We start from the raw sequence: 21,567 nt of genomic DNA, 5'->3' as shown, positions 1-21,567 counted from the left end.
GCTCTCTTGTGGAGAAAGGTAGCTGTCACAGGCCAAGGGAGCAAATTGCAGTTCCTGGTTGGGTTGGCCGCTTTTTCTCAGAAGCCGCTGAGTTCATGGGTTCTGCCACTGTTGTTTTGGTGCTACCTGGATTGATCTCAGGGCTTTGCAGAGACTGAGCAAATGTTCCACCATGGAGCCCAACACCTCAAGTTCACATCTGGCCTTTAGCCTTTTGTTTTGTTTTGCTTTTGTTTTTCAAGGCAGGGTTTCTCTGTGTAACCCCTGCTGTCCTGGATCTCACTCTGTAGACCAGGCTGGCCTCAAACTCACAGAGCTCCCCCTGCCTCTGCCTCCCTTGAGTGCTGGGATTAAAGGCGTGCACCACCACTGCCAGACTACGTTTTCTTTTCTTACACTGTGTCTCAGGACAAGTCTCATCCTGCCCCAAGCCTGGATCTCCCCATCTGTTACTGGGCACTAAGCTTGCTGCCACAGATTGAGCTGGGTACAGAGTAAGTTCAGGGTAAGTTGGCCTTCTCTTTCGCCCCGGAACTCCATGCTTCCTTTATCCCACACTGAAGCCCCCCACACACAGCCCTTTATGACAGAGGCCCACACACCCAAGTCAACCCTTTCCTCTCAGGAGGCAGCAAGGGCACAGAGGTCCACTGATCTGGTTACTTGCCCCCATGGGCCACTGTGCCCAGGCTTTGTTCAAGACCTACCTCCACTTTGCTAAGCCTCTGTGTCCTGGCCTATAAAATGGGACTTCAACTCTATCTGCGTCAGGGGTGGCACACAAGGAGTTGTGCAAACTGTGGAGGGCGGGGCCATAGGAGATAGCTGAAAACTTGCTCTGATCACCAGTGACTCTCTGTGGGGTCCCTTTCAACTGCCTGAGCTTGGCTGGGATGGGAATCTGGGGGTGGGTAGCCAGGGGACTCCTTCCAACTGTGATGAAAACACCACTACAAATGCCCATCTGTCGTCTCTCAAGGGCTGGGGACTTTCACAAGGAGGTGGTGTGGGGTGAGTAAGCCTTGTCTGTATCCCCTGCATAGAGGAAGCCTCAAGATTCCCAGCTCCTTATTTGAAGAACTCGGACCTATGACTCCCTGTCAACAGTGCCAATCCACCTCTGACACGCCACACTCTCACAGCTACTTTGTAACCCTTACCAATGTATGGTTTATGGACATCTATTAATATGATCTCTTGCCTTCACAAGTCACATTCTCCTGGCTCTCCTCTGGCCCCCAAACACCCTATGGCCACCTCTGTTCTATCCCTCACCCTGGAGGCGTGTTGTGTCCCCATCTGCAATGTCAGAGGGTTGGATGCACCTGCAGGAGTTGAGGGCTTGCTGAGGACACATGGATTTCTGAGCTCTCGATGCCCTGTCCACTTGCTAGGCAGGTTCCACACCACCTCTGCAGGTCTCCTCTGTGCTCCTTGCTTAACTATGAGTCTCGTTGTGCCAGCTCTGGGCTCCAGAGCCACTGATACCTGCAGCTCACTCCTCAGTGCCTGCTGCCTCCTCAAGCTCCCAGCAACAGGTCTGTCTGTCTCTGTGACGGGTGAATTGGCTGTCCTTGTGCATGGGGGCAGGTCTGTCTCCATTACCAGCAAGAAATACTATCGAGATTGTATTGATGGGGAAAATTGGCTATGGGTGTTTAGAAGGGCAAGGATCAGGGTTCAAGTCTAGAGGCCTCGTGCCTTAAGGTCACAATAAGTCATTTTGAGCACTCATCAAGACTGGGATGAATTAGAGATTGTCCTAACCACAGTTAGCGCCAGCCCCTTTCAGTCTGCCAAAAGATATGAAGAAAAGACCCCCCCCCCAAGAAACTGGAGCGCTTTCTTGAACAAGGGGGGTGTCTGCGCTTGCCACATAGTGAGTGCAGTAGCACACCTGGACTTGGAAATGCCTTGTGACTCTTGCCTGACAGCCTCAAGCAATCTCTTTGTATCCAGAAGAGCCATGGGTTTTGTTTTTCCTCTTGCCAACCTGCTTAAGCTGATCTTCCGCTGGAATTTCTCGCAGCACTGCCTCTTGGCATTCACTCCCCTATTCAGACTCTAAACCTTGACCATAAATAGCCCAGCTGGTCCAGATACAGTGGCTAGGGGCTACCCTGAAGAACCCCTCATCTTCAAGGCCTACTGTTTTTCTCCATTAAAATGCCTTTGATAATGAAGGCATCTAGCAAGCAGAGAAAATTGGTGTACCCAGATCATGAGACCTCCCCTAAAAAAAAAAAAAAAAAAAAAAAAAAAAAAAAAAAAAAACCACCAGAACTCAATACCGGTGCAATATACATGACGACCTTTAATTCTTGACTTAAGCCGGGCTCTGACTGGTCACCAACACAGTGGTATCCAGAAAGAGTCTTGAACTCTGAGCGGAGAGTAAATTTATAGGCTCCTATCCCCCCCCCTCCCCAGTGCCCCAAAGCAGGGGATTTCCAGCCTGGCAAGCATCTATTGGTTGGGTAACATAAAGAGGTCTAATGTCTAAAGGGGACAGGCTACAGAAAAAGGCTCCAAGACCGCCTATGCCTTAGCTTTCTGTGTTCTCTTTGTTCACTACGTTGTCCAGGGAAGTGTCTGTTTTTTTATTAACCCATCTACGGTGCTCAGGAAGGAATGTGGCCATAAAACTGGGTCTCTTCTCAACTCTATCTCTGGTGAGACCCTTCAGGTCAGTTGCTAGGCAATGCTATCTCTGATGGGGGAGGGGGGGCCTCTTCTCTGCAGCTGGCCAGATTATCTCCTGTAGGCCTATTTCTTAACCTTTGCCCCAGTTACCCTGAAATCCAATTTTAGTTCTTCTGGTATCTCAAAATCAAATGATGGCATCTGAAAGCAGAAAGGAGTGAGGCCTGGTTTCTTGCTTGCAAGGTGCCTAGACAATATTGTGTCTGTTAAGACTTCTAGTCCTGGAAAGAAACCCCTTTCCAGAAACATCTAATCATAAATTTGTGGAGGAATTTTATTTTTATTTTATTTTAAGATTTATTTATTTGTTATGCACACAGTGCTCTGCCTGCATGTACACCTGCTCTCCAGAAGAGGGCACCAGGTCTCATTATAGTTATGAGCCACCATGTGGTTGCTGGGAATTGAACTCAGGACCTATGGAAGAACATAGAGTGCTCTTAACCTCTGAGCCATCTCTCCAGCCCCTGTAGGGGAATTTTAATTCAGAGCGTGGCTATTCTGGCAAAAGATCACACGCAAAGAACTTCTAGGTCTGTGTGAAGTGGCTGGAATACAGACACAGGTAAGAGGAGACAGAGGTAAGCAGAGCTCTGAGTTCAAGGTCGGCCTGGTATAGGGCAAGTTTCAGGTAAAGAAGAGCTGAGGTCCAGGCGTGGTGGTACAGGCCTTTAATCCCAGCACTCAGGAGACAGAGACATGCAGATCTCTGAGTTCTAGTCAGTTCTGTTCAGACAGTTTGGTGGAGAGTGAGCTGAGAGACAGTGTTGTGGAATTGAGTTTGTGGCAGTTCTGCCCATGGAATTCAGAGGCAGTTTTTTACCGAGAGTTTTATACAGACAGATTGAAGACTGAACAAGCTGGGCACAGGTGAAGATAAAATGAGCCAGAGAATGAGAAGGAGCCAGAAGATTAGAACAGATTGTTAGAGTTAGTATGAGGCCACGCAGAACAAAAAGTTAGAAGCTGAAAGAGAAAACAGTTTGAATCAGTCAGCTGGGCGGGGAGTTTGAGCCACAACAGTTGAGTTGAACCAGCCAGCAAGAGTTCAGAAAGAACTAAAAAGGGTGAGCTTATTCAGCAGTAAATCTCAGAGGCTGAAAACATTCTAGGCCTAGATTAAATTGTATAGAGGCTAGAAGCTTCCAGGACTAGGCCTAGGTTAGCAGTCGGAGGCAGTAAATCTCAGAGACAACAATTTCCTCAGGAGAGTAAAAGTTACATTTACAGCCTAGTGCAGTGGCGCACGCCTTTAATCCCAGCATTCGGAGGCAGAGGCAGGCAGATCACTGTGAGTTCAAGGCCAGCATGGTCTACAAAGCGAGTCCAGGACAGCCAAGGCCACACAGAGAAACCTTGTCTCAAAAAAACAAAATCAAATATAATAAAAGAAAATAAAATTACATTTACATTAATTTCAGGGACATTTTGACCCAAAGCACGGAACAAACAAGAAGGCAAAATCAGTGGCTCCTGGGCCCCAGGTAATGGCTTCTCTGAGCCAACCCACAGAGGCACACTGGATCAAGCTCTGCAGCATCTGCTGTTAGGTTCTGTGCACCCTACAGAGGAGTTGGGGGGGGGGGAGTCGCTGCTGGGGTACCTGTGGGAGCCAGAAGGGTCAGCAGACACAAGCCATCACCGGCCAGCTCCTGGCTCACACGGGAAGGGATACTGGCAGCTGCCTTTCAACTCTCTCCCTAGAGACATGTAGATGGGTGGGAAACTGGAAGATTCTCTAAGAAGCAAGTTAGAGGCCAGGGTGAACCCCCAGAATGAGTCACCCTGCACTCTAGCACCAGTGCTTCTCTGCAGCTCAGCTTTGGTTCTGAGCTCCACTCGGGCCAGAAAGAACTAAAGATAGCCAGGCACGGTGGCGGACTCTGCAATCCCAGCATGCAGGCCACTGAAGAAGACAGACTAACGCGCAAGGCCCGCCTGGGCTACACAGTGAGTTTGAAGATGGCTTGGTCTGGGTAACTGCCTTAAGAAAAAAGAAACAGTCAAAGTGGAATACCAGCAGCGTGTGCAAGAAGTGCATGTGCATACGTGTGTGTGTGTGTGTGTGTGTGTGTGTGTGTGTGTGTGTGTGTGTGTGTGTGTGTGTAGGGGTGGGGTGGGTGTCTTCATCAGACTCAGCAACCTGCTCAACCTTGTAAAGCTGAGTGTGGCTTTTCCTCTGATGGTTCCCCCATCACGTCCCGCCTCTCCCCCTCTGCTATTCCTTCCAAAGAAGGGGGTATTTAGAAAGGCCTTGATGCTCTGCTTGGACTGGGGTCTCACCCCCTCCTTCACAGCCTGCCCAGATGCCCCCCCACCAGGGCCCCTCCCATCCTTGCTGATCTCCAGTGGGGAGAGAAGGCATCCTCTAGCTGTGCTCCCTGTGGGGGACAGGACACGGATGTGATGTACCCGATTCCAGCTGGGGTACCAAGCATGGCTGAGTCCTGGGTGGGTGTCTTCAGGAGGACAAGAACAAATCAGTGGCTGTATGGTGTCACCCCTATCACCATTCTCTAGGGACAGAGGAGGAAAGTGCAGGGCTGTGTCTAAGTGGTCCTACAGGAGGCTGAGATGGAGGTGGGGGTTGGAGATCTCTGTAGCCATATTCAGCACCACCCTTCCTTTGGGGTAAGGGGTAGGAATGTGTGAAGGAGTTGGATGGAGTGGGGTCAGAGGCGGCCAGAGTCTTCACTGTCCTGAGGAGGGCTCGTCACCTGGAGGCCCTGCAACTTCTCCTCACAGGACTTGTCTGGGAGCAGCACCTCTGCTGTGTAGCCAACCTTCTTGGTGTGCAGCAGGCTATAGGTGTTGTCAAAGCGCAGGACGTCTGCAAGGATGGAGAGGCGGCAGACAGCATGAGCCTAGCTCCTGTGTACTCCTGGTGACATTGGGTCAGCCACTGCCCTACCCCAAGCCCACTGCCCGTGACCACCGCCTGGGAGTGTAGTGACGAGAGCAGGGGGCATGGCCCCCTCTTGCTCTCCAGCATTACACCAGCACGTCACAGTTCCCTGAATCCCTTCTCAGAGAAGCCCCTGAAGGAAGGATGTCATCCTCATTGCTATGGTCTGCGTAAGGGTTCCTAGAAGAGCCATGTGTTGAAGGCTTTGTCCCCAGGGTAGCACTGTCAGAAGGTAGTGGGGGGGGGGGTACTTAGAAGGGGACTGACTGGGTCTCATTCAACCCAGGCTTTCCTTGACCATCTGGCTCTCTTGATCCGCCTCCTCGGGCGCTGGGATTACAGGTGTGTGCCAGAACATTTGGCTTCTCTTCCTTCCTTGCCCTTTTGCCTTCTGGCTTGTGATATCGGTGTTTTGTTTTGTTTTGTTTTTTCTCCAAGGGTTCTTGCCATGATGTGCCACCCTTGACACAGGCTCAAAGCAATAAGGCCACTGGCTCTTGGACTAGAATTTCCAGACTTGTGTGGTATGGTAAATACCACCCCCCAACACACACACACACACACACACACACACACACACACACACACACTCCCCACACTTTTTTCCCTAAGCCAATTGCCTTGGTATTTTGTTACTGTATGGAAAGCAGGCTAAGACACTAGACCATATTGTTTCCTGGTGAAACTGACACCGGTTCTAGCCACCTCTTTGGGATGCTTGGAGTTCATGGTAGAGGCCTGGGTATCTGGCATAGATACTGGGTAGACGGGTAGACGCCCTTTGGTGACCTCTGACAGAAGTCCATGGCTGCTTAGTTAGCCGTCTCTTACCACTACGCTCCTTGGGCTCTGAGCCCCGCTATTGTGCAATGCTTCGCTTGCCCTTGCATCCGCACATCAGATCCAAGACCCCGAAGACTACACCCCTGGAGCCCTTAGGTACAGTCCCTGCACTCTCCCTGAGAGCTGGATGGGAATCCAGAAAGGCCAGAGTGGCCCAAGATGGCCGACTTTCTTTCTACCATAAAGACAACTGCAGGACAACTTGAAACTCTTACAGACTCCTGGCTTGACGCAGGTGAGGCTCCCATCCTCAGGCACCATGTGGGCATTGTAGCGCTGGCTGGGCAACACCTCCACCATCTCCCCAGCCTTTTGCCGTTCCCCTATCCTGGTCTTCAGGAAAACTCCAAAGCCAATGTCTCCACCATCCGATGCAAACTGCCACCTGCAGCAGATAGAGCCCACTGACGACCTCTTGTGTGGGCTGGGAGAGACCCTTCCAGCTGTGCCCAGGTGTGTGGCAGCCTCTGTCCCTACCTGAGCACACAGCCTGGGAACAGGATCTCATTCTCCACCTGGTGGGAGGAGCCTCGGCCCACAACCACAGTGCGCTCATACTGCGGCCTCTCCTGCTTGCTCATGTAATAGCGCTTGGGTACGTCGCCCCCATAGTTGATCTATGAGTCAGAGGTGGGTAAGTTGACACTAGGCCACTGTGGTCTCCTCCCTCCCCATCCGCTGGGCACTCTGTACCTTCGTCAGGCACTTGGGGTTACCGTCAGGATCAGTCATGGTCCCCCCGAATTCCACAGGCAGCTGGTCAGGGCTCATGAGCTTGAGTAGCTCCTGTTTCCAGTTCTCTGCATGAAGAACAGGTGCCTCTGAGGGGTTCTGGGAAACCAGCTGAGAGGCCACAGAGAGAACCACTTGCTTTCCTGAGAGTCTACTGAAAACACCCATGAGCTTGCCTTCTGGCTCTTAGGCCATGTGCTGGAACAGCAATCCCACTCTGTGTGTTAATGAGGCCAGGCCGAGGCCACTGGCTGTTATACAAGGACATCCCAGATGAAGGGGGGCCTGTGGTAGCATCTTCTGCTTCCCAGATAGGCACAGAGCTGGCCCTAGCTGGGGGCCAAAGGTCAAGGCACTTACCTCCCAGAATCACTATCTTCTTCTGTGTCACCTCACCTATGAATGGCTTGACCAGGTTGAAGGCCACTGGGAAAAGCTTGGGAGCTGAAACACACAGAACTCCGTTGGAAAGCCCGACGAGAGGAGACGCCAGTGTGTAAAGCCACACACAGCCGAGGCCAGATGCTGGACACAAGCTGCTCAGATGTGGAGCCGGCCATGCCCTGCTGTGTGAGCTTTTTCAAGCTCCTGGCTGTGCCCATGGGCCCATGGTCAGCAACGGTGATACCTTGAGGATACCCCTTCCTTTCCTGACTCAAAGTGTTATTGCTAGGTGACTTCAGAGTCCTTTGGGTTGAGAGTAGGTGTGTGTGGGGGGTTCTGCTTTAAATATCCTGTCCTGCCCCAAGGACACCTGCCCACTCACCCAGCACTTCCTGTGGGTCAGGTTTTATGCACAACCTTCTCACTTAACATCCCAACTCTCTCACGGGGGGGGGGGGGGGGGGGTGGGGATGGGTGCAGGGGAGAGGGGTTGTGGTGGGGGGAGGGGTAACAGGAGTGCCATGGTGACCCTGTCCCCACTTCATAACATGGGAAAGCTGAGTCTCAAAATGACTTGTTCAGAATGAGAGAACTAGCTGGATGTGAGCCCAGGTCATCTGAACCCAGGGAATGTGGGATGGCCACTGGAGACAGGGACTCCAGTGTGGCCCGGGAACAGTGGACCAGTCTACACCAAAGGAAGACAACAGCAGCAAAACATTTAGGAAACTAACACGGCTGTAACACACCAGGGCAGGATTATGCATATTACAAAAATAGCAGGGGCTGGAGAGATGGCTCAGAGGTTAAGAGCACTGATTGTTCTTCCAAAGGTCCTGAGTTCAATTCCCAGCAACCACATGGTGGCTCACAACCATCTGTGATGGCATCTGAATCCCTCTTCTGGTGTGCATAAAGACAGAGCACTCATATACAATACTTAACTAACTAAATAAATCTTTAGAAAAAATGTAGCAGTCTGCAAAGGAATGGAGTTGAAAACAAACAAAAACCTTACTCTTCACAAAAGATGATTTTGAGAAGTTCTAACTCAAAGGCTTCTTTACTGTGACCCCCCACCTCGGTCTGCAGGATGATCTCAGGCACAGTCTCACCTCGAATAATGATGAGATTTTTCACTGTCTCAGGATAATTTGCTTCCAAGATGGCAAAAAACTGTGAAGACAAGTGATGTCGGTCATGGCTGTGCCCTGCACCTTGGATGCCCAGACTTCTGTGACTCTGAGTCGTTGAAGCAAGAGGCCCACCCCAGCCTTCCCCATGACATGTGTGCCCTCCTCTGGGCTGTCCTTGCTCCTCATCTTCCTTCTAGAGTCCTCAAGGCCAGGCTGGTCCCCAGGTCCCCAGGAGGGCATCTCTACTTTTCCATGGATGGGAGGTTGTGTGTGCCCATGGGTCCATGGATGGGAGGTTGTGTGTGCCCATAGGTCCATGGATGGGAGGTTGTGTGTGCCCATAGGTCCATGAATGGGAGGTTGTGTGTGCCCATAGGTCCATGGATGGGAGGTTGTATGTGCCCATGGGTCCATGGATGGGAGGTTGTGTGTGCCCATAGGTCCATGGATGGGAGGTTGTATGTGCCCATGGGTCCATGGATGGGAGGTTGTGTGTGCCCATAAGTCCATGGATGGGAGGTTGTGTGTGCCCATAGGTCCATGGATGAGAGGTTGTGTGTGCCTATGGGTCCCTCTTGGCCTGGAGTTTTTATTGCTCTTGTCCCCTGCCTTACCTGCTGGTAGACCTCCACAGCTGGCTTCCACAAGTGCCTCAGGCCCAGCCCTTCCACATCGAACACCATCACTAGCCTCTCAATCTTCCTGCCCAACTGTGTGACACAGAGCAGGCACACTGCTTAGAGCATTAATCCACCCAAGGGACCCTGGCTACCTCTCTCCATCTTCTTGTCACTCACGACCCCTGGGAAGGAGGCCCGTCAAACCCATGGCACGGCCCGAACAGATTTTATTCATCTAGGGTGTGAGGGGATGTTGAATCTGAGCCCTAGCAGGGGCTACAATCTCTTCAGGTACCATCTCAATTTGCTCAACACTATTGCCTGGCACATGACCGAAGCATGACCCAGAGGCTGATCAGATGGCTCAACAGGTAAAGACACTTGCTGCTAAGACCGATGAAGAAAGAGTTCAGGTCCTGGAATCCACATGTGGAAAGAGAACCGATTCCCAGAAGCTGTCCTCTATCTCCACATGTGCACAACCACATGTGCTGGGCTCATATTTTAGATTTACAGAACCAGCAAGGATATGTATATATGTATTTTATTGTTCTTGTTGTTTGCTTTTCAAGAACGGGTCAAAGGTCTCTCTGGCCTCAAATTCACAGAGCTCCACCTGCCTGTCTCTGTCTCCCAAGTACTGGGATTAAAGGAATGTGCTATCACACCCAACCCTCTGTGTATATTTTTTTCTGTCCGTCTGTCTGTCTGTCGTCCATCTATCTATCATGTGTGGCTTGTGTGTGTGTGCAGAGACATATCATGGTGCTTATTTGGAAGTCAGAAGACAACTTGCAGGAGTCAATTCTCTCCCCCCGACCAGAAATTCAACTCAGGAAATGATTGCACACACACGTGTGTGTGTGTGTGTGTGTGTGTGTGTGTGTGTGTGTGTGTGTATAACTCTGTACTATCTCCTTGAGTCCCATGTGGGATCCACAAAGTCACAAAGGTTGGCTATCGGTTTTTGTAGGTAGAGACTCGACAGTGGTAACTATCTTTTCCGTAAGCAAAGCTGGCTGGCTGTTCCAAGAAATCCTGGGAGCAGAGCAAAAGACTGTCCCTACACCCATGGTTCGAGTCAGGGCCTGGCTACTTAGGGGGGTGCTGGGAACTGAACATGGTCTTTATGCTTGCTCAGCAAGCACTTTATGAACTCAGCCAGAATGGAAGGCATCGGTGACCCTAACTCACGCCAGCAGACACACACACACACACACACACACACACACACACACACACACACACACGCTCACTAAGGGATTAAAGTAGGAGACAATGATATTGAGAGCTGGTGGGTTCTAGAGAGACAAGGCACTGTTTGTCCTTGGTCCTAGTGTCCCTGTTTGGGCCACATTACGGCCACCGTCTGCCCCACCTTTTGGCTCTGCAGCTCACACTCATGAAGAAGCAGCTCACAGACTTTGATACGCTTCCGGATCAGGTCCTGCTTAGAAGCCGACATCAGGAGCCCCTTGGGGTCCATCGTCCCAATGATGTCGAACCACACTGGGCAGCCTTCGTAGTCATAGCCACACAGGCCACCCGAGTCATAGAGTTGGATCACCTGGACACGTGGACAAAAGTCTTGACTCAACCCAGGCCACAGTGTGCCATCAGGTGGCTAAGTGGGGAAAGGGGGGTACCAGCAGGCCTCGGGGCCACTGCAAGGGGCTCACCTCTGATGGCTGCCACGTAAGGATGTGGTCCAGGTCATGCTGTTTCCGGAAGTCTACGTGCTGCAGAGACATGTGGGGGCTGGAGAACCCATCTGTCCCCAAAAGCCTGTCCAGGTATTAGGGACCCAAGGCCAGGTCTCTCTGCCTACAGCCACAAGATTCTACCTGGGGTGCCCTTAGGCTCCACAGAACTGGAGGAAGGGAGGGAAAAGGGCCCAAGGAGGAGAGACACAGGCTTTGTTCAAAAAAGATCCAGAAAGAATTAAAAAAAAAAAAACAAAAAAACAAAAAACAAAAAACAAAAAACCACGAAGCCGGGCAGTGGTGGCCCATGCCTTTAATCCCAGCATTTGGGAGGCAAAAGCAGGTAGATCATTGTGAGTTCGAGGCCAGCCTGGTCTACAAAGCAAGTCCAGGATAGTCAAGGCTACACAGAGAAACCCTTCCTCAAAAAACCAAAAACCAAAACAAAACAAAAAACCCAAAAAACAAAAACAAAACCCACACACGAGAAGGGGTACATAAACCTGGGTGAGCATGGGGGAGTCAGCACAGGGTGAGGCAGTGTCCTACCTTCCGGATCATGTCCTCAGATTTCTTAAGGTCAAAGTCCCGAGCTGCAAAAACACGGGAAAGAGAGGCCAAATCTAGGATGAGCTGATCTTGGGGGTTCAGCAAGATGGTTCAGGGGGTAAAGGCACTTGTCACTCTTCAGCCTCCAACACAGGACAAGTGGCTAACTGAGGTGACTAACATATCAAAGTGGACCGAGGCTCTCCCAGCATCCCTCAGTCCCTGCCTGTTACAGGATATAGCTGGCAGGGGCTGGACCTTTCCCGCAGCTGCCCTTCCCTATGTTATCCAGCCATTTTGGCTGCCTGGACCTTTTGGTCTACCCTTTATCTTCCCAGCCTCTTGGTCCGTCTCTCTCCTCTCCCCTCCCCCTCTCCTCACATGGTCTGGCTCACAGGTTAATTCTAGACTCTCCCGGATGCCTCTGCCTCTGACCATGCTCTCCCTATTATCCACAATAACCTCTCCCTGCCACCATACCTCGGAACAGTCATGTCCTTCCTTTTTAAAATTTTTTCTTTTAAATTTTTCTTTTTTCATTCAGCCACCAAGCCTGATGACCTGGGTTTGACCTCTGGAACCCCCCATGTAGAGGAGAGAGAAGTCAATTCGCAAACTTCTCCGGCCTTCACACGCACTGGTTGCGTGAGTACTCCCACCTCCACAGTAAATAACAAATAAACTAATATAAAAAGTATTTAGAAGTGTGAGGGTGAGTTGGTCCCTAGAGGCTCAAGAAGGCAAAATCAGGGTGTCCTCACTTTTCCTGATAACCCCGAAAATCTACTCGTGGCCTGGAAATTATGTGTCTGTGTCCATGCATGTGTACTCATGGCTGACCAGCAAGTCTCAGTTCCCCCAGTCCTGAGGTAACGCACAGAGCATGCTGGGTGCTGGGAGAAGGAACTTGGTCCTCACATCTCTGACAAGGCGTTCACTGCGCACACGGGCAGCATCTCACTGCCTTATAGAGCAGCAGGCCTTACAGGACCGCTTGCTCTTCTTCAGACTGAGCGCTAGGAGGGGGACACACTGGTCATTTGGAGTTAGGCTCTAAATGTTTGCGTAAGAAGTCACAAGACCCTGGGGCCAGGTAGTCTTCAGGTACTGAGGTTCTGATTGGCAGGACGCGGAAATGTCAGAGCTACAGAGATGGCTCAGGGAATAGTGTTTGCCACACAAGCGCAAAGACTAGGCCATATCCCTAGAGCCTTCATAACCGCCAAGTGGGCCTGGTGGCCCATGTGTAATCCCAACACTGGGAAGTGGACGCAGAAGATTCCCCCGGGCCAAGCTGTCTAAGTTAGACTAGCCAAACAGCAAGCTCTGGGTTCAGCAAGAGACCCTGCTCATAAATAAGGCAGGGCGCGATTAAAGAAGGCACCCTGCAGCAGTCTCTGGCGTCCACAGGCACCGACACAGGGACATCCACACCACACACAGTGCGGTAATTCTCGGCCTAGAAATTCAACTCGGCCCACTTAATGAGGTTAGGCCTCAAACTCAGGACAGATGACTGACTGAGGTGCCTATCTAACAGATCCAATCGGACTCTGGCCGTCAGGCTCTCCCAGCATGCCTCAGTACCTGTTACAGAGTCACCCTGGCGGTGTGCCCCGCCCCCGCCCCTAAATCCTCCAGCCCAGGGGCTAAAGCTTTGCTACATAACATTAGCCATTTTGGCTATGCTGTCCCTCGACGCTCTTGGTCTCTAGGTTTCTAGGTCCTCTCTTTGTTCCTTCTCTCTCGCTTCCTCTCTCACCTCTGCCTCATGGCCCAGGTCAGCCCGGACCCTTCCAGATGCCTCAGGCTATGCGCTCCCTCATATCTACAATAAATCTCAACCATACCAGGAGCGGTCATGTTCTCATTTGTTTTTTATCCGAGTGACTCATGTCCACTCTATAGACAGAGAGACTAGGTCCAGGAGAGTCTGTGCTGTGCTTTGATGGCAGTGGGGATGAGATTTCTAGGCGAGGGCAGGCCAACCGGAAGCCTGTGTGGGAGCAGCACCGCCCACCTCACTTCCCAGCCACCTGGCTCCTTTCTCTCCTCTCCTCGCTCTCTGCCTCCGGGATCCCCGTGACCTCACCTCGGAGCCAGCGCAGAAAGAAGTGGTCATCAGCCTTGGGCAGGGAGGGCAGCACATCCTGGAGGTTCTTCTGGAACTAAGAGGAAAAGGATGGAAACGATGGTTGGCTGGCGTGTGTCCCTGGAGTCTTCTGTGTCAGAGCCTGGGCCCTGGCCAGCTCAAAGAAGGGGGGCGTGGCCACGCGTTCTCAGCGGGCCAATGAAGAGACAAGCAATAGTCAAAAGTGGGCCCCAACTGGAAAGAGAAAGAGTGAAAGAGGGCCAGTGATTCCCTACCCACAAGTGGTCCTCTGTGCTCCTGGAATGAGACTTAAGTTTAAACAAAGGGCCAGAGGTTTGTATAACTAGGCAGTCCTGGCATCCCGGCATCCTGGCATCCTGGCAGGGGGTGGTTCTGCCCATCGCTGACCCATCATTGGGCACCAGTCTGTCCTGCAAGGTGGCCAGAGGTGTGTGAATCTCCTCTTGGGAGACAAGGTCCCCTTCTGGCTAATTCCAGGGCCTCCCCCACGTAACTATCAGAACCCTGCCTTTTCTGTCTCACGCGTGGGTGATTCAGATGAAGCTTAGCCTGACAGCTCTAGAGACAGTACCCCTGGAATTGCATCCTGATGGTTACCATTGGAGAACAGTTACTCTCGCTGAGTTTCTCTTTCCTCACTTGTGAAATGGAGGTAATGTCATATTTGTCCAATCAGAGGCTTGAATGTGTTTAAAATAAGCATGTAAACCAGGCTTGGTGGGATGTATCTGTAACCCCAGAACTCAAGAAGCTGAGGCAGGAGGATTGTGAGTTTGAGACTAGCCTAGGCTACATATGAGAAACATATCTAAAAAGGGGGGAGGGGAAGAAAAAAGAAAACCTACAGGGCTGGAGAAATGGCTCAGCAGTTAAAGATAACTGGATAGTCTTCCGGAGGACCCAGGTTTGATTCCCAGTACCCACATGGAAGCTCACAACCATCTGTAACTCCAGTACACACACACACACACACACACACACTTCTGTAAGCCTGGGCCTAGTACCCAAGAGACAGAGGCAGGTAAACTTTGTGCGTTTGAAGCCAGCCAGGGCTAGGTACCCCAAGCCTATGAAAAGTAGCAATAATAACTGTTATTTTGAGACAGGATGTTACTATGTAGTGCACGCTGGCCTGGAACTTGCAGAGATTATCTTGCCTCTGCCCCCCAAGTGTTGGGATTAAAGGTGTACGTTATCATGCCTGGCCAATAATAATAATCCAAAAAAGAATAAAATGAGAATACATTTTGCTTTGCTTACATAATTTAAAAGGTATACATGAAGACAAATGACCAAATGGAAAAGTAGAAATTCCCACACAGCCAGGCAGTGGTGGCGCACACCTTTAATCCCAGCACTTGGGATGCAGAGGCAGACGGATCTCTGTGAGTTCGAGGCCAGCCTGGTCTACAAAGCGAGTCCAGGACAGTCAAAGCTACACAGAGAAACCGTGTGTCGAAAAACAAACAAACAAACAAAAAAAGAAATTCCCGCACTAACAATCAGACCATGAGCACTTGGGGCCTGATAATGCACAATGCTGTATACAAGCATCTACAGCCTGACCCCTCGTGGCCAGTCTGGGAATAACTAGTGTTCTAAAATTTACTAAGGTCAGCCTCGGATGGACAAACAGCTTCTGTGACAGACCGACCCCCCACCACCTCAGTGCCCGAGGGATACACTGCTGTCCCCGTGCAGCTGTAAATTTAACAACCTTCCCTTTTTGGCCTTTTTCTTTTCTTTTTTCTTTTTTGGCAAATTCATAGCCCTCGCCCAGCCTCAACCCGCTGCTGTGCCCCTCGTGTAACTAACCTGTCACCCTGTGACAGTCTCTGGTGCTAACAAGCAGTAGGATCAAAGCATGACTCCCAGCAGGCAAAGGGAGAATCCACATCTGAGGCAGCTGCAGCCTCAGGGACCAGAGGAAGTTTTGATGGGAGCTGGGTGGTGTGAAGGGAACAGTGTTCCTTAAAAAATAATAACGTTATACCCCTTATCCCCTCTAGGCGACTGTCCGCTCAGCCTGGAGAGAAGCCACCTTAGAGTGTCACATGAAGACTGTGTGTCTGGCACTGCGAGCACAGGGGTCCACCCTAAACTCAGGAAGATTCTAGAAGGAAATGTTTCCGGGCACAGAAGGCCGTCCACAGCCTTTCTCTTTCTTCCTCCTTCCTTTTCCTATAAGGTTTAAAATAGTAAGCATTTGTTATTTTTAAATAGGGAGAAAGCAGGAACGGCTCGTGGGATTCTCTATCCCAATCCATGCCCAGAGGCCAGGTGTCTAGTTCCAGAAGAACTGTGTGCCTGGGGCTTTCTGGGCCCACTGGCAGGGGGAGGCTCATCAGAGGAGCCCCTCCCCCGTCAAGTCCCCTCCTTCACCCAGGATTCTCAGTTCTCCCTGAAGGTCCTTCTTCTCCCTGGGAGACACCACAGAACAATCCATTCATCTCTTGTTCTTTGAGACAGTGTCACTAGGTTCAGTTTGGCCTTGGGCTTCAAATTTACCCGTCTTTGACTTTTGAGGCTTGAGATTCCAGACTCACTCCTCGAGTGTCTGGCTTTCTGTCCCAAATCTTACCCCTTCCTTTGAGACAAGGCCGAGTGTGAGCCTGGGCAGGGACTCCTAAGACCTGGGCTTCCCCTTCCTGACAGCCTTCCCCTTCTATAGGTACAGCCTGCAGGATGTCCTCAGAACCAAACCCTCTACTTCTCTGTAATCATTAAAGGTAAATAAATCTGACAGTGAGGAGACTAGGAATCTGGGCAACTGAAACCAAGCCAAACCAAACACTGTCGCAATCTGGGCAGAGATCTCCAGATCTGCCTGGCAGGAGACACAGGCCAGGAGCAGTGGCCAGGAATGGGTGGTGGGGCAGGCTGTTTTGTAAGGCTGAATTTACACACACACACAGACAGAGAGAGAGGGGGGGGAGAGAGAGAGAGAGAAAGAGAGAGAGAGAGAAAGAGAAAGAGAGAAGAGAGAGAGAGAGAGAAGAGGAGATGAGAGAGCGAGAGAAGAGGAGAGAAGGGAGAGCGAAAGAGAGAGAGAGAGAGAGAGAGAGAGAGAGAGAGAGAGAGAGAGAGAGAGACAGGATGGGTTCCTGGCCCAGTCTCTATGCAGAGCTATAGCCAGTGTGGGCCCCGTGGGCAGTCAGCTTGGCTCTCATGCCTTCCCACACGTCTCACCCCTCACCCACACAATCCCTCACCCCTCACCCTGGCCAGCGCCTCCTGCTGCTGCGGGCTCAGGTCCCCAACTTGTCCGCTCATGGTGCTCTTGGCCTGGCCTCAGGTACCGCCACCCTCACCGGGTTTTGACAAGCAGGTCTGATGTTGGCCCCGCCCCAAGGGAGAGTCACTGTTCCTGCCCTGCCCTACCCAGTGCTCCCTGGTTTTTGTTTTTGTTTTGATTTCTCTGCCCCAGGTCATCAAGCCTACCCTACAGGGGTAGAGAGATGACCTGCCCCCCAAGAGGTATCTTGAGAGTGTGAGGTAGCAAGTGGCCCCCACCTCCAGGTCTTCTCAGGCTCTGGCCTCTTGACACTCAGGTAGGTGTGGAATTGTAAGGTGTGTGTGTATGTGTGTGTGTGTGTGTGTGTAGGGGGAGGAGGGTGTTAAGGAGTGCTTACCTAAGCACACATGCAAGGGGTAGGCCCTTCTCGTCTAAGTGGGAACTGAGGATGTCACTGCCCATGACTGAGTCTTTTGCCTAAGGAGAACCCAGCCCCCTTCCCCTCCCTCCTACCCCTCCCCCCCCAAGGCTGGGCTCTGCCAATATTCACTGCCCAGGAGAGCCCTTAGGTGCCAAATAGCTCCAGCGCTCTTGACCCTCTTGATGTTAAAAGGGATTAGGTAAGATGTGCCTCCTAGTGTTAGCAGAATGTTCCTGGCATGTCACACTCACAGTCTCAAAACTATTACAAAGGCTCTCAGCAGGGCTAGGAACTGCAGGACTGCCCAGGTGGGCCCCTGGGAGGTACACGCTGCCAGAGGGCAAGGAGTGGGTGGGAGGGGGCTGATCTCACAGGGTTGGGTGAGAAAACACAGGCTGCCTTGGCATGAACTTTCTGGAGAGCAGGTGGCATGGGAGCGGGGAGGAGGCAGTGAAACAGGCCACCCAGACCTTTCCCCTCTGTCCTCCCATGGGTCAAATCAAGTTCTCCGTATGAGTTGACCACGTCACTGGCCAGTATGCAATATGCTAAGTAGAAACAGCAGATCAGATTTCAATAGATTAGCACCAGAAATAGTAAACATTTCATTTATTATCTTTGCTACTGATTAGGTGTTGATATCATAACTTTAGATATTCTGAAATACATAAAATGCATTTAAAAAAATACAGGGTTCTTAGGTAGACCGAGATGGTTTCAGACCCCTTATGTCATCAAGGAGAATCTTTTTTTAAAATTTATTATTCATACAGTATTCTGCTTGCATATGAGCCAATAGGCCAGAAGAGAGCACCAGCTCTCATTTTAGATGGTTATGAGCCACCATCTGGTTGCTGGGAATTGAACTCAGGACCTTTGGAAGAACAGCCAGCGCTCTTAACCTCTGGCCCAATGTCAGGACCTGAAGGTCCTTGGTGACCTGACCCCAACCTCTTTGAACCCTGTGACCGCATGGCTTTTCTCCTCTGTGGCTTTCTTTGGGTAATCTCCTTTACCTAGAATGTTCTCTCAACATTTCTACCTAAGAGGCTCAGCTCAACCCCATCTCCTCTGCCAGCCAACCTGGGACTCCCTGGTACGGTGGTTGAGCTTAGATCTCAACCAGACTAGGTTCTCTTTTCTCTTTTTTCTTTTTTTGGTTTTTTGAGACAGGATTTCTCTACGTTATCTTGGCCATCCTGGACTCACTTTGTAGATCAGGCTGGCCTCAAACTCACAGTGATCCGCCTGCCTCTGCCTCCTGAGTGCTGGGATTAAAGGCGTGCGCCACCACACCCGGCTTAGACTACGTTATCTTTCAACAGCCAGGGTAGGTGGTAGCCAAGGATGTAGGACTTAGGTTACAGACCTGGCAAGGGGTCAAACCTTGTCTCATCTCTCCTAGCTCCTGAAGCTCAGTCCTTGCATGTGTAACATTAGTTCAGCAAAGATGCTGACCTAAGGTTTGCCTGACCGCAAAACAGTCACAGAAAGAAATATCCAATAGGAACTATGTCTGAAGAGAACACAACAGCTTCTGTCTGAAGAGTCGCTACATTGGCAAGAGGTGAGAATGAGTATTCAAGTAAGAAAGAAGAGCATAGCCGGGTGGTGGTGGCGCACGCCTTTAATCCCAGCACTTGGGAGACAGAGGCAGGTGGATTGCTATGAGTTCAAAGCCAGCCTGGTCTACAAAGTGAGTCCAGGACAGTTAAAGCTACACAGAGAAACTTTGTCTGAAGAAGAAGAAGAAGAAGAAGAAGAAGAAGAAGAAGAAGAAGAAGAAGAAGAAGAAGAAGAAGAAGAAAAGAAAAGAAAAAGAAAAAAGAAAGCAAGAAGAGCATGAACAAAGGCCTTGGGCTGGCTGGAAGCGAAAGGGATAATCTATAGCCCCCATACTCTTCCTACCTGGCGCCAGGAATCTTGGGAAAGGTTCAAGACCTCTTAGCTTGTTGAAGAAAAAAAAAAACCAAAAATCCACAAGTGGCCTCAGGGCCCCAGGCCCCTAACCTACTAACCTACTTGTTTTCTGATTCTGCCTCCCCTTGCTTACCCTCCTCCCGCTCTCTCACCACCACACCACCCCTAAAGTCCTCTCTCTTCCTAGAGAGTAGGGTGTGAGGGTGGTGTCACTCTTGAACGGCTAGGTGTTGAGCCCTAGCAGCCAGGGAGCTCAATGTCTTACCTCCCTGGCAGGCCCGGATATGAGGCCACTTGCTAAGTTCTCTGCCAAGCTGATACTCAGTTCCAAACCTACTCTTCCAGCGTCGCCCAAACTAAGACCTACATATCCAGAGGGACATGCGGTGGCAAAGATGTCTGCAGGTTGAGACCATATAACTACTGTATAGAAATGGAGCAAGAGAGGCCCCCATGAAGCCCTTCTCTCTCATCACGATGCCAGGGCCCCGTATCCCAAAGCGTTGTCATCTGTTGGCAGGTCACCTGATTTAGCTGAAGCTGCCAGGGGAGCACCTGTGACCCATGAACGAGGCAGGAGCTTTGGGAACACCTGTGGGCCAGCCATGGGTGTGGAATGTGGGTCACATTGTGACATCAGTCTCTAGCTTCCTGGCTCCTGGGGCAGGGAGAGACGAGGTTGGAGTGGAGGAGGAAATGCCTCAGCCAGATTTCTATTGCCCCCGTAGACACAATGAACAAAGCAACTTGGCAAGAAGCTGATTTCGCCTTACAGCTCTCAGGTCACAGCCTGTCACCCACGGTCATCTGGGCAGGGACTCAAGGCAGGAACCTGGAGACTGGAATTGGAACCGAGGCCATGGTGGAGTGTTACTTACTGGATTGTTCCCTGTGCCTTATTCAGCACGACCACCATGTCAGTTATCAATCAATAAGATATCCCTACCCTCCGCCATGGCTTTTTTTTTTTTTTTTTGGTTATTTTGAGACAGGGTTTCTCTGTGTAGCTCCTAATACGTACCCCTGCTAGTGGGCTCCCACGCCCCTCCACTAAGCACAGCTGTGATGACACTGTTTTCAACTAAGGTCACTTTGGAGCCGCTGGGTATTGTCATTTGCCGTTTGGATGGCGAAGGGTATAATTTCCCTGTAACACCACTCGCAGCTTAGTGGACACTCAGGAGTCTTGAAATGTGCAGCGCTGGATTTATACGCTGGATTTAAAAGATTTAGAACCTCTTTCAAAAACACAAGATATTTCCAAATTAAATATGAATCATTTCTTAATCATATTTGGTTGGTCACGTGTTGAAGTGATAATATTGTAGATTTATACTTTGGAAGTATTTCCTTTCTCTCTCTCTCTTTATGCTCTCTTAAGAAAGCTCTTTTTGGGCCAGAGCCGGTTTTGCAATGAAAAGTTTCTTTAGCAGGTAATTTCTCTGCCAACGGTCATGGCATACTGACAGGCGCGTGAATCTGTGGGTGTGGACACTGGGAATTGGAAGAACTTATAAATGTATTTCCCCACCGCTAGCACCTTAAGAACTTCAGGTCACTGTGTGTCTCATATTGTTCCCCCATCAACACCGAACAATTCTGATGCGCTTTTAGCAGACTTGGCCACACAGGCTTCTCTTTGCAGGAGATGGTCACGGCGGCCTCTTTCCTTTCCTTGCAGATGGGAAAGTTAAGCACATTTCTCCTTGTTCAGTCTTTCTCTGAGTGGATTTGCCTCACTCAGAAGTGGGAGGCACACACCATCTGGTCTCATCTTTTTCAAGTTGATTCATGGTTATTTTTTCCCCCTGTATTACAAATTCTTCACCAACTACATCAAGGACCACAGTTTATATAAACTTGTTTCAAATTCCTGTTTAAAATGCACGAACACACACACACATACTTTGGGCTTAATTTTTCCCACTGGTGTGCGTGTGTGTATGTATGTCTCTCTGTGTCTGTGTGTGTGTATGTATGTGTCTGTGTGTTTGTGTGTGTGTGTGTGTCTGTGTCTGTGTCCCACGAGGTGAGTGTGGAGGTCAGAGGAGACCTCTTTGGAGTTATTACTCCTTTTCTATTACGTGGGCTGCAGAGATAGGACTCAGTCATCAGGTTTGGTGGGAAGCATCATTACTTGCTGAGCCATCTCTCCAGACCTATATACATTCGATATAATTGTAAACCTGAACTATTTTCCACCAGGATTATCACGGGACAAAGTGGCAAAATGTTTGAGGAATCAGATAAGTGGTGTCATTTCTAGAAAACAATGCCTACTCCTGCCAATAAAATATGGTAGT

The 21,567-nt window shown here is 50.5% G+C and overlaps 1 protein-coding gene and 1 long non-coding RNA gene across 3 annotated transcripts; one reads left to right on the top strand and one right to left on the bottom strand.

Moving 5' to 3' along the window:
- Positions 1 to 5,364: 5,364 nt before the first annotated feature.
- LOC127205887 (SEC14-like protein 4) lies at positions 5,365 to 17,056 on the bottom strand. Its single transcript, XM_051165189.1, has 12 exons — positions 16,908 to 17,056; positions 13,668 to 13,743; positions 11,576 to 11,619; positions 11,003 to 11,062; positions 10,702 to 10,890; positions 9,318 to 9,413; positions 8,683 to 8,743; positions 7,544 to 7,627; positions 7,145 to 7,251; positions 6,929 to 7,068; positions 6,667 to 6,836; positions 5,365 to 5,533 (listed from the first exon to the last, which is right to left on the bottom strand). Exons 1-12 carry the CDS (start codon positions 16,959 to 16,961, stop codon positions 5,376 to 5,378), a joined length of 1,239 nt encoding a protein of 412 aa, XP_051021146.1. The 5' UTR covers positions 16,962 to 17,056; the 3' UTR covers positions 5,365 to 5,375.
- LOC127205899 (uncharacterized) lies at positions 8,835 to 9,382 on the top strand. 2 transcript variants are annotated; one of them, XR_007832703.1, is made up of 3 exons: positions 8,835 to 9,094; positions 9,127 to 9,158; positions 9,255 to 9,382. It is a non-coding gene; the product is annotated as an uncharacterized LOC127205899 (long non-coding RNA). The 2 variants fall into 2 exon arrangements; XR_007832704.1 differs by having other exon boundaries at positions 9,191 to 9,309.
- Positions 17,057 to 21,567: the final 4,511 nt, after the last annotated feature.

This window comes from Acomys russatus, chromosome 22, assembly GCF_903995435.1.
Source record: "Acomys russatus chromosome 22, mAcoRus1.1, whole genome shotgun sequence".
In the NCBI taxonomy this organism is placed as follows: domain Eukaryota; kingdom Metazoa; phylum Chordata; class Mammalia; order Rodentia; family Muridae; genus Acomys; species Acomys russatus.
This window is presented reverse-complemented; position numbering and strand designations above follow the sequence as displayed.

Bases quoted from the DNA above. Each gene is read 5' to 3' on its own strand.
- LOC127205887 (XM_051165189.1), bottom strand. From the start codon at position 16,961: ATGAGCGGACAAGTTGGGGACCTGAGCCCGCAGCAGCAGGAGGCGCTG. The intron at 11,063-11,575 runs GTAGGACACTGC...ATGTCTCTGCAG, and splicing joins CTGAGGACATGATCCGGAAG to CACGTAGACTTCCGGAAACA. The intron at 7,069-7,144 runs GTACAGAGTGCC...TCTGACTCATAG, and splicing joins ACCCCAAGTGCCTGACGAAG to ATCAACTATGGGGGCGACGT.